Raw genomic sequence first — 24,492 nt, forward strand, 5'->3', positions numbered from 1 at the left:
GGAAATGAAGAATGCAATTTCTGAACTGAAGAACACAGTAGAAGGAATGAAAAGCAGGAGTGATGAAACAGAAGATCGGATCAGCAAGCTAGAGGACAAAGTAGAAGTGGAGGAGTATTCACTCCTGCTCTCTCAAAGTGTGAGAGAGCAAGAGAAGGAAAAGAGATTCAGAAAGAATGAAGAGGGATTAAGAGAAATGCAAGAAAATATGAAACATATAACAAATGTATATTAAGGATACCAGAAGGAGAAGAAGAAGAACAAGGGATAGAAAACCTATTTGAAAAAGTAATGATGGAAAACTTCCCTAATTTGATGAGAGAAAAGGTCACACAAATCCAGGAAACACAGAGTTCCAATTAAGAGGAACCCAAAGAGGGCCACTTCAAGACATATCATAATTAAAATGGCAAAATACCAAGACAAAGAGAGAATCTTAAAAGCAGCAAGGGAGAAACAGTAAGTAACATACAAGGGAGCCCCAATAAGGTTAGCAGCTGACTTCTCAATGGAAACACTCCAAGCCAGAAGAGAATGGCAAGAAATACTCCAAGGAATGAGAACCGGAGGCCTGCAACCAAGGCTACTTTACCCAGCAAGGCTCTCAATCAAGACAGAAGGCCAAATAAGGAGCTTCTCAGACAAAAGAGTCTAAAAGAATACACCTCCACCAAACCAGCCCTGCAAGATATGCTAAAGGGACTGCTTTAAGGAAATAGAGAGAGAGAGAGAGAGAGAGAGAGAGAGAGAGAGAGAGAGAGAGAGAGAGATGGAAAAATGGCAATGAATAAGTACCTATCAATAATAACCTTGAACATAAATGGATTAAATGCTCCTATCAAATGACATAGAATAGCTGAATGGATAAGAAAACATGAACCACACATATGCTGCTTTCAAGAGACCCACCTCAGAACACAACACCTACACAGGCTGAAAGTGGAGAGCTGTAAACAAATATTCCAAGCAAACAGACAGGAAAAAAAGCTGGGGTAGCAATATTCATATCAGACAAAATAGACTTCCAAAAAAGGGCCATAAAGAGAAACCCAGAAGGTCACTACAAAGTACTCAAGGGAAGAATCCACCAAGAAGGCATAAACATTGTAAATATATATGCACCCAACATAGGAGCACCCAAATACATAAAGGAAATCTTAGAGGACTTCAGGAAAGATATTGACAGCAACACACTTATAGTGGGGGATTTTAACACCCCACTATCAAAAATGGACAGGTCGTCCAAACAAAATATCAACGAAGATATTGTGGCATTGAACAATGCCCTAAAGGAAGTGGACTTAACTGATATATATACAACCCTTCAACCCAAAGAAGCAAAATACACATTCTTTTCAATTGCACTTGGAACATTTTCAAAGACCACATGATAGGACACAAAGCAAGCCTCAACAAATTCAAGAAAATTTAAATTATACCAAGCACTTTCTCTGACCACAAGGGACTGAAAGTAGAAACCAACCCCAAAGGAAGAAACCAGAAACAATATCGTGGAGATTGAATAGCCTGCTATTAAACAATGAACGGGTCAAGAATGAAATAAGGGAAGAAGTCAAAAAGTTTCTGGAAACAAATGAAAATGAACTCACAACAACCCAAAAATTATGGGACACAGTGAAGGCAGTCCTGAGAGGTAAGTTCATAGCGATACAGGCCTACCTAAAGGAGATAGAAACATTTCAAACAAACAACCTCACCCTACACCTACAAGAGCTCGAGGAATAACAAGAAAGACAGCCCAGAGCAAGTAGAAGGAAGGAAATAACCAAAATCAGACCAGAATTAAATGACATAGATACTAAAAGCACAATTCTAAGGATCAATAAGTTGATTCAAAGAACCAGGAGCCTGGTTCTTTTGTATTTCTGTTCTTTGGAAAGATAAACAAACTTGACAAGCCTTTAAGCAGGCTCATCAAGAAAAAAGGAGAAAGGATCCAAATAAACACAATCAGAAATGAAAGAGGAGAGATTACAACTGACACCACAGAAATACAAAGGATTGTAAGAAATTACTATGAAGAACTGTATGCCAAGAAATTTGAAAATCTAGATGAAATGGACAAATTTCTACAAAAATCTAATCTTCCAAAACTCAATGAAGAAAAAGAAGAAAGCCTGAACAGACCAATAACAGCAGATGAAATTGAAGCAGCAATCAAAAAACTCCCAACTCACAAAATTCCAGAAGAATTCTACAAAGCTTTTAAGAAAGAGCTAACCCATTCCCACAGACGATTCCAAAAAACCCAGAATGATGGAAGACTCCCAAACTCTTTTTATGAAGCCAGCATCATCCTAATCCCAAAACCAGATAAAGACACAAAAAAGAAAGAAAACTTCAGGCCAATATCGCTGATGAACATAGACACTAAAATCCTCAACAAAATATTGGCAAACTGCATCCAACAATACATTAAAAAGATCATACACTATGACCAAGTGGGATTCATCACTGGGATGCAAGGATAGTTCAATATTCGCAAATCCGTAAATGCAATACATCACATAAACAAAAACAAACACAAAAACCACATGATCATATCAGTAGATGCAGAAAAAGCATTTGATAAGGTACTGCACTCATTTATGATAAAAACAGTCAGTAAAGTGGGAATAGAGGGAGCATTCCTCAACATCATAAAGGCTATATATGAGAGACCTTCAGCCAACATCAAACTCAATGGGCAAAAACTAAAATCTTTTCTACTAAGATGAGGAACAAGACAAGGTTGTCCACTTCCACCACTTCTATTCAATATAGTATTGGAAGTTTTAGCCACAGCGATCAGACAAGAAAAGGAAATAAAAGGCATTCAAATTGGAAAGGAGGAAAAAAAACTCATTGTTTGTAGATGACATGCTAGTGTATGTAGAAAATCCTATAGACTCCACCAAAAACCTGCTTGACCTAATAAAAAATTTGGCAAAACAGCAGGATACAGGGTCAATATCCAAAAATCAAAGGCATTTCTGTACACCAACAATGAAACAGCACAAGCAGAAATCAAGAAAAAAAAATCCCATTTCATATACCAAAAAGAAAAACAAAATACCTAGGAATAAATCAAACCAAGGAGGTGAAAGACCTGTAGGCAGAAAACTACACAACACTGAAGAAAAAAATCAAGGAAGACACAAACAAATGGAAAAAAACACTGTGTTCATGCATTGGAAGAATTAGCATCATCAACATGTCTATACTACCCAACGCAATTTATACATTCAATGCAATACCTATTAAAGTACCAATGGCATATTTCAGATACATAGAACAAACACTTCAAAAATTTATATGGAACCATAAACGACCCTGAAGAGCTGCTGTAATTTTGATAAAGAAAAGCAAAGTAGGAGGGATCACAATACCTGATACCAAACTGTATTACAAGGCCACTGTAATCAAAGCAGCCTGGTACTGGCATAAACACAGGCACATGGACCAATGGAACAGAACACAGAGCCCAAAAATAAACCCAAGTCTCCATGGTCAATTAATATTTGACAAAGGGGGCAGCACCACAAAATGGAGTAAAAACAGCCTCTTCAACAAATGGTGTTGGGAGAACTGGACAGTTATGTGAAAAAAAAAATGAAACTTGAGCACCAAATTACACCATACTCAAAAATAAATTCAAGGTGGATAAAAGACTTCAATATAAGCTATGCCACTATTAAAGTCCTACAGGAGAACATAGGCAGGAAAATCTCAGATATTTCACACAGCAACATTTTTACTGATACGTTCCCCAGAGCACGGGACATAAAGGAAAGAATAAACAAATGGGACCTCATCAAAATAAAAACCTTCTGCACAGCTAAAGAAAACAGTATTAACATGAAAAGAAAACCAACTGTATGGGAAAACATATTTGCCAATGATGCTTCAGACAAGGGTTTAATCACCAAAATATATAAAGAGCTTACACAACTCAACTCTAAGAAGACAAGGAACCCAATTAAAAAATGGGCAAAAGACTTGAACAGACACTTCTCCAAGAAGGACCTACAGAGCATCCAGAGACACATGAAAGATGCTCAATATCACTAGCTATCAGAGAGCTGCAAATTAAAACCACAGTGAGATATCACTTCACACCAGTCATATGGCCATCATAAACAAAGCAACAAACAACAAGTGTTGGAGAGGTTGTGGAGAAAAAGAGAGCCTAGTGCACTGTTGGTGGGAATGCAGACTGGGACAACCACAGTGGAAAACAGTGTAGAATTTTCTCAGAAAACTAAAAATGGATCTGCCTTTTGACCCAGCAATTCCACTGCTAGGATTATATCCTAAGAACCGTGAAACAGCAACCTAAGAGAACCTATGCACCCCAATGTTCATAGCCGCACAATTTATAATAGCCAAGTGTTGGAAGCAACCTAGTGATGGTGCCCATCAGTAAATGAATGGATCAAAAACTGTGGTACATTTACACAATGGAATTCTATGCAGCAGAAAGAAAGGAGCTCCTACCCTTTGCAACAGCATGGATGTAACTGGAAAGCATTATGCTAAGCAAAACAAGCCATCCAGTGAAAGACAAATACCATATGATCTCACCTTTAACAGGATCCTAAACAACAAAACAAAGAAACAAGCAAAATATAACCAAAGACACTGAAATACAGAACAGACTGACAGTGTTCAGAGGGGAAGGGAGAAGGAATTTAGGGGGAATATCATGGGAAAAGAGGAAGGGTTTACAGGAACAAGTATAAGGGACACATGGATAAAAAACTAGGGTCAGGTGGAAATGGGAGGCAGGAGGGGAGGGCTGGGTGGGTGGGCTGGGAGGGGAGTAAAAAATAGAAAATTGCACTGCAACAATTAAAATAAAATTTAAAAATTCCATTTACACAATGGAATACTACTCAGCCATAACAAAGAAGCAAAATTTACCATTTGTGGCAATATGAATGGCCCTGGAGAGCATTATGCTTAGTGAAATAATCCAGTCACAAAAAAACCCACCATATTATTTCACACATATGTGGAATCTAATGAACAAACTGAACTAACAAGCCAGAGACAGACTCACAGGTGGAGAGCAGATCACAACTAGTGTTGAGGGCAGTTATGGGATGGAGGGATTGAGCAAAAATCAAGAAGAACTCATGGACATGGAAAAGAGTGGGGTGGTTGTGAATGAAAAGAGGACTGTGAGGGGACTAAATGATAATAAAACTACAATAAACCATTTAAAATAAAAAATTAAACTCAGGCAGAGGAAGTAAATGTGGGTAGGGAAAAATGGGTGAGGTGGTCAAAGTACAAACTTTCAGTTCTAATACAACTACATCACAGGGAAAAAAGGAAGAGCATGGTGACTGCAGTAATAAGAGTGAGTATTAGTACAATTAACTATAAAGATGCAGCTAATAATGTATTGTACATCTGAAAATTGCTAATAGAGAAAGTTGTTCAAAGTTCTTTTTACAAGAAAAAAATTGTGGAATTCTATGTGGTGATGGATGCTAACATGAGATATTGTGGTGAGCACTTGAAGACACATACATATATGAAATCATGAAGTTTATGTCTGGGTCAAGTCCCTATGCCCTCCCTGCTCTGTGTCCCACACACTCCGTCCCCCACATCCTCTTCCAAGCCCACCCCAGTAACCATCTTTTGTACCCAGAGAGTTAGGATGTCCCTGTGTCCACATCTGGGAACACCTCACACGTGGGAACAATTGATGGTCCTGGTGGCACAGAGGAAAGAGGCTGCCCTGGCCCTCTACTTACAGATTTGACTCTGTTCTGTGTAGTCACTGCAGCCATCAGGTGATGCTGGCTCTTTCCCAGAAGCAACAGGATGAACAAGAGCTGAGTTCACCTGGAGGTCCCAAGTGGAAATGGTGCAAGGATGCACATGACTTTCTGCATCATGCCATGTGTGTTGGTGGAGGGTGACTCCTGGTAAATCTTACCAGTAAAAGGGGAATGTCATGCTTTCTCACCAGACCTCTGTTCCAAGATCCCAGGGTCCCAGGATGTGAATACCAAGTATCTGAGTCAGCACTAGGGAGGAGACAGAGATACCCCTCAGAAATGTGTGACACCAGGATGATCCTTATGTTTAATTCTGCCCTCTGGCTCATGATGCTCTGATCCTACCTGTCCCATCCAGAGAGGGCATTTTCTATTTGTGACAGGATCTCCTAAGCACTCTTCTCCTCCTGAAGGAGCAATGCCCTGTTCTCCCCATCATGACACCTGTGTTTGTCAGGGAACCGTCACAGGTGGAGGTTCCTATGGAGGTGGAGTTGGCCCCAGATTGTTCATTGTCTCCTTGAGGTACTAACCTGGTCTGTTTGGGCATGAGATGATCATGGTATATTTGGTTTCTTCCTTCAAATAGAAGGTGTACACTATCTAGAGTAAAGGCATTGAATTTGGGATGAGAGAAGGTAGGAGCACAACAATATACAGGCACTTTGTCCTCACTGTGTCCCCAGTCCTCACACCTGCAGCTTCTGCCCTGATGCTTCTCTATGTTGTTCTCCAATAAAGAGGAAGGACAGTGGCCCACAGACCTCTTACCCCCAACATGCACAGCAGGGGCAGTGGCACCAGCATGTCCATGGGGGTCATGTACAGGACACTTGAGGTCACAGGGTTACTCCCTGCTCTCTGGGAAGCAGTAGATGTCAATCCACAGTGATTTCTGCAGGGTCATTTCCCAAACCTGCCCTCTCTCAGAAGTTTTCCCTTCTCCACAAGGACAAATAGGCAAGGGAAGGTGGAGCTCTTCTCACTGTAGGTCTGGTGACACCCTGTCAGGAGGGCCCCTTTGCATCCCACTCCCCACTTATGTCACCTGTGCCAAGTGTTCATACTCACCCTCCCTCAGAGAACACATAGAGGGCCATCTCTTTGTCCTGACTCAAAATTCTAAGAACATCTCTAGGAGCAGTAAGATCTGGGAACCTGGACCTACCAGAATCCAAATCCTCTCTCTGTCTCTGTCCTGGTCTGAAGACCAGGTCTGGTCACACAAGAAGCCTCAAGAAGGTGTGACAGAACTCATACTCATGATGAAGGGCCCCTCATGCTCATAAGCTCAAAGTGAGAAGGGTGGCCCTGACTCTAGCCCCACAGGTGAGGGTGCCTCTGGTGGGTCTCTGTTGTCAGCTTGAGGTTGGAAAGTCACTGGACTCGTGTACAGCTGTGAGCTCATTCTTAGGGTTGCCAGGACCCTGTACTCTCACCCTCTAACTTTTCTACATTTTCTCCAGACAAAAGAGGCCAATGTTTCTATCTTTATGGAAATATTGAATCTCTCTCTCCTTGCCCCACCTCCACTTCCTTTGACCTTGCCTGGCTTGCTCTGCCCTCCATGATAACATTCTCCCTGCTGTGGTCCACTGATGTCACAGAATTCTTTCCCCATTCTGAATGTTTACTCTTCATGTAGAATGAACTGAAACTTAGAATTTATTTGACTCAACTGTCAGCTCCAAAACAACATATCTATCAGACTTCTGATTCTTCAATTCTTCATTTGAGCTGAATTGGGACTGGGCATACTGCCAGGCACAGAAGAGACTCAAAGATCCAATTTTCTGTTGTGCAGAGCTCAAGGAAGGACAGTACAAGGAAGGGATTAAAAGCAAAAGAAAATATCAACCACTTTGTGAGGAAAAGAAGGAAGGAATGGGAAGAGTCTGACCCAGAAGGTTTTCTAGATGAGGTGACAGTAGATTCGGTCCTCACAGGCAAAGAACCCAGTGGCCTCTGAGAAATGCACTGTGTCTCTGAAATTAAGGCTCCTCTACCCAAGGATGGGGGCATGTCCAAGGGGAGATTGAGCATGATTTGGGTGCACCTCTGTTCTGTAGGATAGACTGTCAACTGCCCTCATTCCCCAGTTTTACCCCGCATCAGGCAGGTCAAGTCTCTGCCTTCAGGGGTTGCACCATCCTCCATACTAGACCTGAGGGCTCCTCCAGGACAGGTTGGCGCTGTCCGTGGTGCTGGAGCGCACCTGGGTTAGTTCTGCCAAGGAATTCTGCCCACAGGCACAAGGGCCTGAGCTTCAGGTAAGCAGGGCACCTAGGACACAGGGGCTTCGGCAAGGCGGGGTCCTTCTTGGGAAGGAGGAGCCAAAAGAAAGCGTGGCAGTGCTTTTCATGTCTGTGCTTTTCCTCTCACCCCTCTGATCTCTCATCACACTGTTTAATGTTATTCTTCCTTGAAAATTTTCCACAAACGGAAACCATGGGAACAAAAAATTTCAGGTTTAAAATATTTTTGTATGTATTGGTTGTGAAAACATATATCTAGTTCATGTTGCATAAACCTTATGTATTTATTATAACTTATAATACACAAATGTCTTATAAATATTGTAATGGATATATAACTAATTATTACAATGAGTAATATACTATACTTTCTCATATTGCATTTCCTATATTATACTACAATATTATACATTTATAAATATATAATATGGTACCTTGTCAAAATAGTCTACATTATATAAACATATAAATTATACCATGGGATCATATCTCAAGTCAAGAATAAAACAGGAAGGTTCCCTAGGAGCCTCAGAATTTCTCTTCATTCCTCTTTCTCTCCAAGCCCCTTTCATCTCCAGGTCATGAAGGCCACAGAACCAAAGCTACATGATCAGTGTGGGTAAATGCCATTGGGAACTTTGGTATCTTGGCTTAAATATTCTGTCTCATTTTCTGGACTCAAGTATTCCCCCAAATGCTAGTCTAACAAGTGCACATTTTCATTGATCTTCAATTATTTTACATTTTTAAAATGAAGAGTTTTATTTGTTCTATTTGCTTTTTTCCCAAACAATTTTGTTATTTTCAGCACAAGTCCTGAGCAGAATGGTTTAACCAGTTATTACCAAAACAAGAGTCATGATTCAACTTCTTGCCATACTGAAATTGGAGTTACTGTAGTGGGAGTGGGGAACCAAAGCCCTCTTAGTTCCACACTGTAACTGTCCCCTTCTTTCCTCAGCACCACTCTCTAAAATTGAGGAAATAAATCACCTACATGCAGGTGCTTGTCTTGTGTCACTGGGACATTCACCTCGGCCCATTATACCTGTGGACACCCCACAGACATTTCCCCTTTACAGCCAATGTTGTGGCCGGACCAGCCCTAGTGGTTCTTGTTATGATTATAAGACACACTTCAGCAATAACCATTAGGGAACTTTGGAAAAAAAAGAGCTTTATTACACTCATCTCCTATTATCCACAGTTGTGCTTTCCATGGTTTCTGTTATCTGTGTTCAAACATGGTCCAAAAATACTAAATGGAAGATTCCAGAAGTAAACCATTCATGTTTTAAATTTTGCAGTTTTCTAAGTAGTATGATGAATCTTGTACTCCCTCTGTATGCCCTTCCTGAGTGTGAACCATCTCTTTGTCCAGCAACTCCACACTGTATATACTGCCCATTTGTGAGTCACTTAGTAGTCGATTAGGTCTTCAGATCTACTGCCCCAGTATCTGGTGACTTGTCTTCAGGTCATCCTTGTAGTAGCCTCATGCTGTGTCACAAGGCCTGTGGCATTCACCTCCCTACACCTCATCACATAGGCCTTGTGACACCTTACAACAGCACAGTAAGTGATGCGGACCCTGGATGGCAGGGTCGTGTGTTGTTCCGTGTGTTGTGGCTGTGATAAACAAATTCACACAGACTACAGAAGTCCTGTGGAGAAAAGGGGATGGCATGGCCACTCTCTGAATGCAAGAGGGCCTCAACCCTTGCCTGGACAAGCTTTTATTGCATTTCTGGGCACATTACTTCGAGGGTGGTCCTCATTTACTATGCACAGATTTGCTTTAGGTGGTTACCTTTTACAGAAAACAAAGCAGAACATGTTGCTAATTACATAAAAAAAGAAAGATATTTGCAAATGCAAAGGGAAAAGTGGTTGAACTGGTTACACTCATCCTTAGAAGGTTTAGCATAAATTTTAGGAAGTTCCTTTAAAGATATGGAGTAAACATTTGTGCCTCAATTCAGGGTGAGGGAGTTTTAGCAAAAGCAAGCCTCAAAGCAACCTAGGAACAATGCATGCCTGATTCCCCAAGGGGAACCTATCTGTGAGCGTGGGTCCTTTGTGCGGGATCTTGCTCCCCATTGGCCTTTCTGAGTGGGGGCTGGGCTACATTCCTCATGCTTTGTGGAATGGTGTCCTATAAGAAGAAGAGTGAGTTCATTCATAGAAGATATTTTTATAAGATTTTATTTATTTATGTTTAGAGAGGGAAAAAGGAAGGAGAAAGAGGGAGGGAAACATCAATGTGTGGTTGCCTCTTACACGCTCCCCATTGGGAACCTGGCCCACAACCCAGGCATGTGCCCTGACTGGGAACTGAACCATTAACCCTTTGGTTCACAGGCCATCACTCAATCCACTGAGCCACACCAGCCAGGGCAATAGAAGACATTTTGAGAGAGGGAGAGATCATGTTCACATAACCTTTATCACAGTATATTGTTATAATTCTGCTTTACCATTAGTTATTGTTAATATCTTTTTGTGCCTAATTTATATATTAAAATTCATCATAGGTGTGTATAGGAAAAGTCATAGTAAAAATACGACTCGGTACTATCTGCTATTTCAAAAATCCACTGGAGATCTTGAAACATCTCGCCCACAGCTAAGGGACACTACAGACTTCACAATCATAGAGCTTATTGTTAGGGATCTACACTGTGGTACCACTCCTGACTCTGGTTGTTTTTGTTTTAGAACTTTGTTTTCAAAAAATTAAATTAAATCAACTATATAGAGGAGGGATACTATGAGCTCTTTCTTCATCCCATACTTTTAACCTAAGTCTGTCCAAGAATTGGGTTTGAAGGACAGGTGGGGTACACCAGATGAAAGCAAGGGAGCATGGCCTCCAGAAGGGGATTTCAAATTGCTAAAACTTTTGTAGGAAATGCCACAGAAGATTTCAGGGACAAAGGCCATGGGGAGAATGTGGGTGAGGAAGTAAATGTCAGGGGAAGGGGCCTGGGATGTAATGACTAAGACCAGGGAGTCAGGCAGGGGTTTGTATAGGACAGAGGCAGGGTCAGCTCTCTGGCCTGGCCAGTTTTACAGCAGAGGACAAACCCAGCCAGGAACCGGGAGGCCTGTGGGAGGCACTGTCACACCTTACATGGAGCTGGTAGCTCTACTGGAAATACTTCACAGCAGAGCTCTATGATGGTAACAGACCCTTCCCTCGAACTTCCTCTCTCACTCTGTGTAAAGAGCTTCCTGGCGGCTGCTTCTGGCATAGATTGTGCACATGGTTCACTGTGGCTGCACCACCTGCATCTCAATCCTTCCTTTGTCTCTGAAAAAAATCATTTTTGGTGACAGGATGCCTAGTCAGCTCCTGCTTACTGCCAATAGGTGGTTGGAAAGATCACTGTGGGGCTGTACATGGGATGGAGAAGGGACCGGCGCTCAGGAGGTGCTGGAGAATGGACAGGTGCAAGTGAGGAGAGATGACCCCAGAGAAACTATGATACCTTGTCATGAATCAAACACAAAGTGGACAGGGATGTCTTTCCCTGTACAGGCTTTGATGAGTTCTGGGATAGAAAATGAGAGCAACAAGTTGTCACCCTGTCTTCTATGGCTGGTCACCCCTGGCTTCAGGAGAACTTGCCACCAGGACCTTTCTGTTCAAAAAAGAGAGACAGGCAAGCCCTGGACCTCTGTTGCTAGTGATTCCTTTAATCCTCACAGCTGCCTTTGAGTAGCATGCATGATATCTGCTGTACAGAATGGGAAACTGAGGACAGAGAAATGAAGTGAATCACTTGAAGGCAATGCCTTAGGAAGTGGTGAAGTCTGCACTTGAGCCCAAGTCTCTCACCTTTCTTCTTCCTTCTCTGCCTGCAGATTCTCTTACAGTGAGTCATGCTAATGTTGCATGAGGTCTCCTCAGGTTTCATCAATTAGTCCCCATCTTCTTTCCCCTAGAGAGGCTGTGATGCCTCTAGTTAGGACGGAGCTCTCAGCAAGTCCTCATTGGCATCTCTTCTTGATCTCTGAGTACTGGCAGATGGTGGTGGCCTTCTTGTTCTGAGGCCCCTGCGGCTTCCTCCCAGGAAAGGTGAGGTTGGCATACTGGATATCCTGTTCCTCTCTCAATGGAGAGGCATCCCTGGTGGGTGACGCTAGGTCTGGAGGCCCGTCTGGCCCAAGGTTTAGCTGGGAACCCTGAGTGAAGGGGAGAGAAGAGAGTCAGAGAAGAAAAAATCAGACGTGGTTTCAAGGAGAACTTGTGCAGATGGAAGTTTTTCATTCATCCTCTTATTCCACACATGCTGCTCATGAACTCAATTATTTGCTCGTTCATTTAAAAATTGGTAGTACTACAACTGATTAGACCATATCGAGGGCTTACTAATCACATTTAATCCTCACAGATAAAAGTATAAATGCGCCCCAGCTGGCGTAGCTCAGCAGATTGAATGTGGGCTGTGAACCAAAGGGTTGTTGGTTCAATTCCCAATCAGGGCACATGCTTGGGTTGCAGACCAGGTCCCCAGTGGGAGCCACATGAGAGGCAACCACACATTGATATTTCTCTCCCTCTCTTTCTCCCTCCCTTCCCTTCTCTCTAAAAATAAATAAATAAAATCTGTTTTTAAAAGAGTATAAATGCTAGTCTTATCAGCCCTGGCAGGTGTGGCTCAGTAGATTGAGTTCCGGCCTGCAAACCACAGTGTCACCTGTTCGATTCCCAGTCAGGGCTCATGCCTGGATTGCAGGCCAGGTCCCTAGTAGGGGACATGCAAGAGGCAACCACATACTGATGTTTCTCTCTCTCTCCTTCTTCCTCCCTCCCCCTCTATCTAAAAATAAATAAATAAAATGTCTTCTAAAAAAATGATACTCTTATCATCTCCATTTATCAATAGGGAAACTGAGATGAGTAGAGGTGAATTAACATGCCCAGAATTGGTAGAAAGTAATGGTTTGGGAGAGAAGGTTCTGTCAGGCTGTATCTGGCAGAGAGGTGATGTGGGCTGAGTGGTCAGCAGATCTGGGATAGGAGGCTGACCCATGGCTCTGGGAGATGAAGGGGAAGCCCACCTCCAGCTGTCTGTCCAGCTGAGAACAGAGGAGTGAGTTTATAATGCTGGGAAGCTCAGCTCACACTCATTGAAGGGACATGCCCCGCCCCTCCCCCTACACTGCATGAGAAGATACTCACATCACGCACCCAGGTGACTATTCCCATGACAGGGTCTTCATCGTTCGTGACTCTTTGCCTCCCGTCTGTTTGCTTCCTGTGGAATTTCATGCTAAAGGAAGGTGTTAGGAGCCACAGTGACTCAGGCACAGGTGGGCAGGCTGCCCCTCAATCCCTGATAAGACAACTGATGCAATAAAACCCTGGGTCCAGACTGAGAGATCCTCCTGACATATGAGTGAGTGCTCCGTCCCCTGGATGACCAGGTGTTTGGCCGATACTAAACTTGCATCGCGATAGGCCCCTACACAGGGGGAAACTTATGCGTGAACAATCATAACAGTGCTATTCCTGAGAGCCCCAATGTAAAAACAACCCGACCGTCCATTAATGAATGAGGAGACAAAATGTGCCCCATCCCTACCATGGAATAGTATTTGGAACAAAAAGGAATAAAAAAAATGACACATGAACCTTGAAATTATCATGCTATGTGGAAAAAATAGTCAGTCACCATGCACCATGGATTGTGGGATCCCTTTTATATGAAATGTCCAGAAAGGGGAATCTAAAGAAACTAGACATAGATTAGTGGTTACCTGGGGTCTGAGCTGAGGGTGGTGACAAAATGATGAATAGGGATGTTTTGTTTTGTTTTTGTTTTGTGCTAATGAAAAGTTTTAAAATTCATTATGCTGATGGGTGCACAACTCCATGACTGAAGTAAAAGTCATTGAGTTGTACCTTTAACTATATGCAAATTTTATCTCAATAAAGCTGCTATCCTATCCACTCCCCTCCCCCAAAACGACCCCTCTGTATGGACTCAGCTCTGCCTTTCTGGGACTCAGGGGCCTCTCTCTGTACTCCCCATGACACAGCTCCCTGTACCTCCCCAGGATATGGGCTTACATGTAAAAGAAGATGAGACACAAGCACAGGGATACTAGGGCCATGGCACCAGCACCTCCAAGAGCTGCAGGAACTACTCTGGAAGCAGATACTGACTTCTCTGCAGAGAAGAGAGGTGTGAGCCCACCCCCTCCCAGGACTCAGTGTCTGGTCTTCCCAAACCTTGCACAACTGGCAGTAGGTTCTGTTCAGATGCCAGACAGAAGATCCCATCCGAACAAATAACGCCCTTCCCAGCCATAACCCTTCTTCCCAGCTCCATCCTCCCTTTGATCCCTTCCTTGCTCCCTCAGCCTCCACCTCCATCAGGCTCCTGACCTGCCAGAAGCAGCAGGACACTGGCGCTCTGGGCCCCGTGGACGTTCTTCACCTCACAGCTGAGCCTGAGGCCTGCGTTGAGCCCTGCACAGAGGCTCAGGGAGCTGTTGGCCCAGGGCCCGGCAGAGTAGGAGGTGATGGTGTAGGAGGCATTGCTGGGGTTCTCCTCCAGCAGCTCCTCCCCCAGACGCCAGTGAAGCAAGGGGGCCGGCTGGGCTCGGGAGGAGCAGCTGCAGTGCAGACCCTGGTCCTTCCAGGAGCAGGAGGGCCCCAGCAGCTGTGGGGGGTCTGTGGAGAGCCAGGAGAAGGATCAGTGGTGCCTCTGCCCTCCCAGGACCCAGATGCCTTGCCACCAGGGATCCCCACACTCACAGACCACGGAGATGCTGAGGGAGATACTTTGGGAGCCCAGCAGGTGCTGAGCTTGGCAGGTGAACTGTCCTTCTTCCCCAGTCCCCACATGGGGCAGCTCCAGGATCGAGGTGCTGGAGATAGGGGCGGTGTTCAAGGCCGGGGTCCCCCAGAACCAGCTCAGCTGTGCAGGGGGGTTGCTGTCAGCCACACAGAGCAGCTGCAGAGCCTCGCCCTCCAGGATGGGAATAGATGAGGTATTTTGCAGAATCTTGAATGCTTTAGGGAGAGAAGGAGAGAGAGAGAGAGAGAGAGAGAGAGAGAGAGAGAGAGAGAGAGAGAGAGAGAGAACACAGAAACTGGCACCCACCAACAAGAGGTGAGGGAAGAACGATGATTTCCCTCCTTGCCTCTCCTGTATCTGGTCTCCTTCATACTCTGATTCCCCCTCAGCTCCATGGTGGCTCCAGCACATGTCTCAGCCCCACAGATGAAAGCTATTTCCTACCTGTGACATTTCTGTAGGACATGCCTATGGTGAGGTTCTGTAGAGCGTCTGGAAAAGAAAGATATGGCCCCACTTCAGAGGGGAGGAGCAGACGGAAGTAACCTTGAACCCAAGGAGCCGGGGTGGTAACAAGGAAGATGGGATTGATGTCCTTCTGGATCTCTCCCCTCCTGCATTCAGAAGTATGCACAAGTGTTCTCTAGTAAGCTCAGTCTCCTCTACACACACACACACACACACACTCACACACACTACACACTAATCCACAGAAGCTCGAGTGTGCCAGTCCCTCTGCCCCCAGGACACCAGCTATCCCTCCAACACTCACAGGACACATTGAGTCGAATGGTTTCCTGTGTGGTCACCCCAGGTCCTGCAAGTGTCACCAGACAGGTGACTGTGGTGCCATGGTCCCTGGGCTTTGGAGTGAAGGTGAGCACAGAGGAGCGAAGGGTCTTGGGATTCAGAGAGTCGAGAGCACTCCCCACCCATGCGTAAATGAGAGGACTTCCCCCTTTGCAGGACCCTGGCAGGCTGCAGCTCAGCTTTGTGGGGCGGCCAGACTCCAGAGGCCCCCGAATGTGGATGTCAGGTTTCTGTGTCAGGTCTGAGGAGAAAGGGAGGTGCCTGGGACATGGGGCTCCAATGGGAACCCAGAATGTGACCCAACCTGAGACCCATGGCTGAGGGCCTGAGCTCACCCCAGGTCCTGTGTCTCTTCTAACACCCTGGGCCCAAGGCTAGGATCAAGTAGTGTTCCAAGGTCCAGTTCCTGTTCTAAGCTGGGTCCCATGTCTCAACATCCTCTCCTGAGCCCCTGCCATACCTGTCACTTGCAAAGTCAGCTTCTTATCTTGGTAAATATATTCCTCATAATATCCAGTCTCCACTTGGAAGATGTAGGTTCCTGTGTCACTCTTCCTGGCATCTCTGATGCTCAGGGAACAGTCATTGGTCCTGGGGTCTGTGAAGAGGAATCGGCCCTCAGTCTGTTTCTTCACTTGTTTATATTGGTTGTTTGTAGCCACAGGATCAGTGTAGTCTGTGTGGTCCTCACTCCGGTACCAGGAGATGTAGAGTTCATTAAAGGAAAGCCACGAACTCCGCTGGTAGGAAAAGGAGCAGGGCACATGGACACACAGACCCTCCTGCACCGTCACAGATTCCTGCACTTGGAGCTCATAGCCTTCCTTCTTCTGCAGGGACTCTGGGGGTGGGTGGGGGGAGAAACAGAAGCTCAGCTGCAGCCCCAGCCACTCCCCCCTGCCCATCCCCCTTCCCAGGCCCACTCACCCCCCCACAGCAGCGGCAGCAGCAGCAGGGGCACCATGTCTGTTTCTCACAGGGCAGAGCTGTCCCAGTCCCTGTGTCAGGGAGGAAAATAGGGAGCTGTGGTGTGGAGCTGAGTAGCCCCAACAGGAAGCTGTGGGTGACAGACCTGTGACAAAGCCTGGAGGGGAACTTGGACTCCATGGGCTGTGGGCGTGTGTTGAGGGCTGAGAAATCATCCTGTCTTACATCCCCCAACCTGACCTGCAGGTGGTTGTGCCGAGGCTCCCAGTGATTGACAGGCTCACCCAGATGTGAATCTTAAAGTGATCACCTTGCACATGATCTTTAAGTGGAGAGGGAGGTCATTCAGGGATCGTAGAGGTCAGAGCTGTTTGTGTTGACTCAAGGGACCCATGCTCCAGCTGAAACCATTTCACGTTTTAAAAAAGATAATTAAAAAAAATTTTAGAGGGTTCAAGTGCTAGCAAGAGAGGAAAGAATTTAGACCCAACCACAATGGAGGGTGGAGCCCAGGCAAAACTTGAGCATTAAAGCCCTTTATTCTGGAAGTTGTCAGGACATGGGATGCCCACGTGTTCCTCTTCAAGGGTCTGAGGGTCTGTGGAATGGCAATGGCACACAGGCCCCCCTAAAATGGGACATGTGCTGGGAGATCTTGTGCCATTCGGTGGGGACCCCAGAGGCTGGCCCTCAGCACAGCAGCAAATTTGCCACAGTAAAGCTCATAAAACTCCTTCCTCAGAGCCCCTTACATGCTCAAACCCTTTTCAAAGCTCCAGCAAAGACTAGAGTGATATGCAGAAATAATCTGCAATCCTATGCTCTTTTATGATAGAACAAAACTTAAAACATTTTCCCAAACATGACAATGAGGTGCAATAGGTCAGATATTCCAGGAACAAGTTGTTTGATAAAAACAAAGATTCTTCAACTGTACAGGATAAAAAGAAATCTCAGTCACCTGTGCTGAGGAAATACTGAATTCTCTTCTATTCTTTATATCATATAAATATAATATTAATATTTATTATTATATGACAGAATTATTCTCCTATAAAGAGGCAACAGCCCAGCTGGTGTAGCTCAGTGAATTGAGCACAGGACTGAGAACCAAAGGGTCACTGGTTCATTTCCCAGTCAGAGCACATGCTTGAGTTGCAGGCCAGTTCCCCAGCAGGGAGTGCGTGGGAGGCAACAACCATTGACATTTGTCTCCCTCTCTTTTTCCCTCCCTTCCCCCTCTTTAAAAATAAATAAAATCTTTTAAAAAAAAGAGGCAACAAAAGTGTAGTCAAAAAAGGTAGAGAACATGTTATGCAGGTGTGCCAGACAAGAATCCATACTACTAATAAAAATAGTCTGTAATTTTTGGAATTGTCCTATATTTTGGTTTTCAGCATTTAGCTTTTCTTGCTTGATGGGATGTGTTTTCTTACTTAAGAAAAGTTGATAGGTGCCACTCATTGCTTCTTTTTCAAAGCAGTGATCGCAACATTAGCATAAATATCAGACTCCACTCAACCTGGGGCTGCCCCTGCCACAGGGAACATGTGACCCAGAGGTAACCAACTCTACCCACACTCACCCCAGACTCCTCATGTACTGCAAACAAGACTGTTTTGTTCAAGCAAAGGACTAAAGGAAGCAGAATTTCCTTGGTTGTGCCCCCATAATTCACATCACTGAGAGGTCTAGCAAACTGCAAGTTGGGTTATAAAAATCACAAGAAATAAGTGTTGGCAAGAATATTCAGAGAGGGGAACCCCCCTGCACTGTTCCTAGAAATGTAAATTGGGGACCACAGTGTAAATCAGTAGGGCAGGTCCTCAATAATTAATAATAGAGCTTCTATAAGATCCAGCAATTCCACTTCCTATTTAGAGGAAATAAAAATACTAACTTAAAAAGACATATATACTTCTACATTCATTGCAGCATCATTTACAGTAGCCAGGATGTGGAAGAAACATCTCATCCACCAATAAATGATGAAGAAAAAGTGGTACACATGCAGTGGGATGTTATTGTGCCATAAAAAAGGAAGAACTCCTGCCATTTGCAACTATTGTACATAGATGGAACATGAGTGCATTGTATTAAGTATAGTAAGTGGAAAGAGACAAATACTGCATGACTTCATGATCATGTGGAAACTTTTAAAAAATAATCCATCTCATAGACAGAATAGATGGATGGTTGCCAGAAGCAAAGGAAGGAGGTTGGGAAAAGTAGGAGAAGGTGGTCAAAGGTACAAACTTCTACTCATAAAACAATTACATCATAAAGATGTATTGTTCAGATGGTGACTGTAGTTAATAATAGTGGATATTAGTATTATACTATTAACTGTAGTAATATACTTAATAATACTGTGCTGGATATTTTTAAATTACTGAGAGTGTACATTGCTAAGAGATAAAATTGTTGAAAGTTCTCATTACAAGAAAAAAGTGTAGAAACTCTATGTGGTGATGGGTGTTAACAAGACATGTGGTGAGCACTTTGCAATATACACAGATATTGAATCATGAAGTTACATGTCAATTACATCTCAAAAACATATATGTACTAAAAACTTCAGGCTGAGTGCTTGGGTTAGAGTAGAAGGTCCAGGTCTTCCAGGCAGAGTTCCACTTCTGCTCCATGTGTACTCCCACATCGGCATAAGAGATCCCTCACATTGAATTCCTGCTGCTGAAATCCATAGTGGGGCTTATGTGTTCCTGTTCTTCCCTTGACTGATTAACTCTCAAGAGATAAAACAGTGAACAGTGGGTGATTTCAAATGCCTTCATGATAAAACTCACAGTCAACCAGGAATAAAGGAGAATTTCCCTGACGAGATAGGGGTGTTTTCAGCAGCATCATACATAACGCAGTATCATCGGGTTCTAGTCTAGAAAGGGTATATGAAATGCAAAAAGAAGACAAAACTGCCTGTCTTCATAGATGATTTTATATATAGGAAAATCCACAAATATCCATAGATACATTGGGGGGTTTAATAAGAGAGTTAGCAAGGTTGCTAGAGACAAAATCAAATTACAACAATCAAATGCATTCCTCTATCAGAGTAATAAAAGGTAGGATGTTATCATGATGCCATTGACAATAGCATCAAAAATTATGATACACCTGGTCATGGCTGGTGTGGCTCAGTGGACTGAGTGCTGGCCTTGAACCAAGCAGTCACTGGTTCGATTCCCATCCAGGGCACATGCCTAGGTTGTGGTCCAGGTCCCCAGTTGAGAGCATGTGACAGGCAATCACACATTGATGTTTCTCTCCCTCTCCTTCTCTCTCACTCCCCCTCACTCTGAAAATAAATAAATAAAATCATTTTAAAAAACTAAGATACACCTGAAATATATCTATTCAGATATGCACATAATAGAAATATAAGCTGCACTTTTTCAGCGGACAAGATTATAAATCCCTTTGGAAGGACATTAAAGATGTTAATAAATAAAGAAATATGCATGTTGATGGATATTAAAACAATATTGTGTAAAAGTTCACTCTACCCAAATTAATCTGCAGAATTAAAGCAATGTGTTACCCAATCTCCCAGTAGACTTCTGTAAAACTTGGTACCTCTATTGTAAAATTTATATTAAAGCAAATTTTTCCAAAAGCAGTCAAGACAAACATGGAGAAGAACAATGTATGAGGACTGGCTGCTTAGAGCTTCAAGACATAGTAAAAGTGTCACAGAAAATATGATGGTGTGGCATTTACTGACATGCATGGTACCACCAGACCACTGGAACAGAACAGGGCAGCTAGAAATAGCAAAGACCAAAACCACAGGAAATGTCATGTGTGTTAGAGGAGGTGATGCAGAAAAGTGACAAAAAGAGAAACTTCTCCTTAGAATTTTTTTATTTCTGGTCTGATTTTTTATCTGCTCTTTATTGTATTTTTCCATTATAATTTAGTCTCCTTTTACCCCTCTCCTCTGAGCAATCACCACACTGTTGTCCATGCCCATGAGTCCTTTTTCTGTTTCTTTCATTCCCTGACTGCCTCACCCCTGCCCATTAGCTGTCATCCTGCTTAGAGAGAGAGAGGAAGGGAAACAGAGAGAAAGAAAGAGAAATATCAGTTTTGTAGTTTCACTTATTGATGCATTAATTGGTTGATTCTTGCATGTGTTCTGCCTGAGGATCAAACCCTGAACCTTGGCTTATGGGAACAATGCTCTAACCAACAGTGTTATTGTCCAGGGACAATGAACATTTCAATAATACATGTGGGCAACTAGTGATCCGAATGCACTTGAATGAGATTGTATGCTTAGCTCTTACAGTGCATGAACATCAAGGGCAGATGAGTTGAGGATCTGCTGTTCTAGGAGAAACAAGACAATGGAGAGGATGGAAGATAATATAGCAGAATGTCTCCATAAACTTAAGGGAAAGAAGGTTTCATAACAAGATACAAATAGAAATATTTATAAAAAGAAACATTGAAAAGTTGGACAAGGCTACAATTAAGGACTCTTCATAGATACACTAAATCATCAGCCATCAAGTGAGAAATGAGTTTTACAACACGTGTAAACATCAAAGTATCAGTCTCCAGAATAAGGAGGTATTTCTAAAAGTACATAAGAAAAAGAAAACAGGAAAATGGACTCACTTGAGCTGCCCCTCTTAAAAGATAGCAAACAACCAGCGGGTAAACAAATAAAAGCAGCCCCAGGTTATTAGCAGCCAGGAAAGTGCACCTTCAAACCACAATAAGACACTGTTATACTGGCTCCAAGTGCACAAATGTTAAAGTGTGTGAAAACCCCCGTGTTCATGACAGTGTGAGGCAACAGTTGCTGACATGTAAACTGGCACCAGTGCTGCAGAGAATACGAGCATCATCTACTGAACTGGGGTGGCTTACACCACGCCAACAATTCCCTCCTCCACTTCTGACCCAGAGCAGCATCAACCCACAGGGCAGCCAGCCCATGGCCACCATGTCAGGTGACCACATGAAGGGTGTCTGTAAGGATGTGAGCTGTAAGGGACAGACGATGGGTGATAAAAGTAAAACACGCGCTTGAATTGGAAGTCTTACTACAAGAAAGGAATGTAAATTATCCGTTTTTGTGTTCTGAGATCAATTTCAATGGAGGTGAAAGTGGGGAGTTTCTCCCACACCACCAAGTAATTCAACCCAATTCTTTCACTATGTACCTGGAGAGAGCATCAGATTCCACAACTAAAGATTCAGTTCGTAACCTGTCCCCCCATATCCCACAAAAGATGCCAGTCTCAGGTCCAGGTTGTCATCTGCACTTCTGAACAACCAGCTATAAATCAGAGGTTCCCAAGACCTCTCCCTCTTTGTATTTCTCAACATAACACAGGAGCTCACAGAACTCAGAGCACATATTACTGGCTAGATCATAGGTTTATAGTAAAAGAATATGACTCAGGGACAGCCAGATGGAAGAGGTGCAGAGGGCCGGATGTACAGTAAGGTGTGTGGAGCTTCCATGGCCTCTCTGAAGTGCCCTCTCTCCCAGCACCTACATCTGTTCACCAACCTGAAGCTCCCAAACCATGTCCTTTGGGGTTTGTATGGAGGCCTCATGACATAGTCATGATTAATTAAATCGCAGTCCATTGGTGATTGATTCCACAGGTCCCTTCCCCATCCTGTTTCCCTCTGGCCTTCACGCTACCCAACACAGGAGGAACCTCTCACACTGGAGACTGCAGACTTGGCCCCAACACAGCCTCATCCCCTAGGCCCATCCTCTGTCCTGTGGGTCAGGTGTGAGGGACAGATGAGGAGGTGAGAGGAGAGAAAATTGACTGCAGCCACAGGTATGGACGAGGGCAAAAGAGGAAATTTTCCATAACCTGTACCAGGCAAGGTGGGCCTCAGGGTAGAGGGAAGGCCAGGTTGACCCACCTCAGAGCACAAGGACTATCTTAATACAATGCACGGTAATGAATTAGGGAAAAGGCATAACCACTATCTCATTCAAGAGAGGCTACAGAATTCACCTCAGAGAAAGGAGGGTCGGTTTCTGTGTGTCAGTTTCTGTGTGTGAGTGTGAGAGAGAGTGTCTGTTTTATTCCAAATAAACTAATGAACAAAATTTTTATAGGGGTGATATTCACATGGCATAAAATCACTAATGCTAATTTTGGATGTGCAAACGTTGAAACTGTTTATCACTACACGTCCCCATGATTTTCTTTTCCTCAGGCTTACTGTGCTCCTTTGTCTTGCCTTATAGGAATCTGATATGGAGGATTTGGAATGATTGATGTACTGATGCATCAAGCAAAAAAATCCTACAGGCCAAAGGGTGTCTCTTTAGTATTTAAATTTTATTTTTCAATTACAGTTTATATTCCATATTATTTTGTATTAGTTTCAGGTGTACAACATGGTGGTCAGACAATCAAATACATTACGAAGTGATCCCCTTGATATTTCCAGTGCCTACCAGGACCATATGTACTTATTACATTATTATTGTCTATATTCTCTATGCTCACTTTACATCCCAGGGTGTCTGTTTGACTCAGCTTCTCAGCAAGGGTCTGGCTCATTCAAATCCTGAATGGAAAACCAAGGCCAGTAAAACCCTCAGCCGAACTCGGTGTAATTTGTATTTTTACGTTCCGGAAAATTTCACATGACTCTGGTTCCCTACTCTGACATTCAAGAGATACTAGTCCTTGGGGAGCAGGGGAGGATTGGACGGTCCTTCAGGAGCTAAAATAGACTCAGATCCTGTTTTGTACATTTTGGATCTAGACTCTGTGAAACCCGCTAAAGAAGAGGAATGGATTCATTGCAAACATTCATAACAGGTTTGTTCCAGAACTGTTAGCTTATTTATATTCATTCTCAGAATCACATAATTTGGCTCAAGAAACTTTATATTGTATAACTTAATAAAATTTTTATTTAAAATTAAATAGTAATCATAACAAGGTTGACATCTTTGAATTGAAAGGCAGAGCTGTGCTCCCAACTCAACTGCACACGGAAATCTACATGGAAGGTGCTGTCTGGGAGACAAGAAACTCAGGTGCTAACCAGGTAACTTCTGGGCAATGGGAGTGTAAGGCCCCAAGTTCATTCCCTTCCTGGGTCTGTGATGGAAACAGAAGAGCAGTGGGTGGGGAGACAGAGAGGACAACTTGAGTGGGAGAGATACAGGCAACAGCAAAGGGGCAGTCAGCTGGTGTGCATCACTTCTTGTTTATATTCTACATCTTATACGTTTTGACATCTTCAAATCCTTGCTAAACAAGGAGAGACAGCCCCTCCAAGAACAGCCAATTCTCACACACAGGAAAGATCTCTGCCATGAATAGCCTATCAGGTGCAAACCAATTAATCCTGAGCCCATATTTCCAATCACCCCAACCTGCCCTCAATCACCCAGGACCTGGGACCAAAGAAATAGAGAGCAGACCACAGGAAGAAAGAAAACCCTCATTTCTTCATACTAGCTGATCCTCAACTGTTCACCGTGCCCTGCCTTGCATTTCCCATGGAAACGCCAATAGACTCTGACTAGTCTGCCCCCCACTTTCATCTGCTCCCTGAGGCAGCCAGGTGCTTCCCCTGGGACCCTGCCTGGCCTTGTGGGGCTCCTCTCAGGAAATGAAAGGAATAAAACCCTTCTGTCAGTGGCATTGACTCTCCTTGTCGTCACTCAGTCACTTACACAAATTAAAACCCCAAGGGTACAAGTGAGACAGGTGAGTCAGGAGTTCCCAGGGAGAAGGTGACACTGATGTTCCACGACTGCCCCTCTGGACTCTGTGTCTCACCTCAGTGCCGTCTTCACAAGAAGGGAGGGTCAGTTAGGATGTCAGCCTCGTTCTCTGGGGGTCCCCACACCTGTGGGGCTAACACAGCTCT

At 43.8% G+C, this 24,492-nt stretch overlaps 2 protein-coding genes across 2 annotated transcripts in view; both read right to left on the bottom strand.

The window, feature by feature from the left end:
- LOC114510623 (sialic acid-binding Ig-like lectin 5) overlaps positions 1–24,492 on the bottom strand; it is a 209,017-nt gene that overhangs the window by 33,562 nt on the left and 150,963 nt on the right. The window lies entirely within an intron of this gene.
- LOC114510624 (sialic acid-binding Ig-like lectin 5) lies at positions 12,044–16,678 on the bottom strand. The gene is made up of 7 exons (XM_036012748.1): positions 16,600–16,678; positions 16,133–16,513; positions 15,635–15,913; positions 15,307–15,354; positions 14,820–15,077; positions 14,452–14,735; positions 12,044–12,238 (listed from the first exon to the last, which is right to left on the bottom strand). Exons 1-7 carry the CDS (start codon positions 16,634–16,636, stop codon positions 12,044–12,046), a joined length of 1,482 nt encoding a protein of 493 aa, XP_035868641.1. The 5' UTR covers positions 16,637–16,678.

Source organism: Phyllostomus discolor, chromosome 12 (assembly GCF_004126475.2).
Source record: "Phyllostomus discolor isolate MPI-MPIP mPhyDis1 chromosome 12, mPhyDis1.pri.v3, whole genome shotgun sequence".
NCBI classification, from domain to species: Eukaryota; Metazoa; Chordata; class Mammalia; order Chiroptera; family Phyllostomidae; genus Phyllostomus; species Phyllostomus discolor.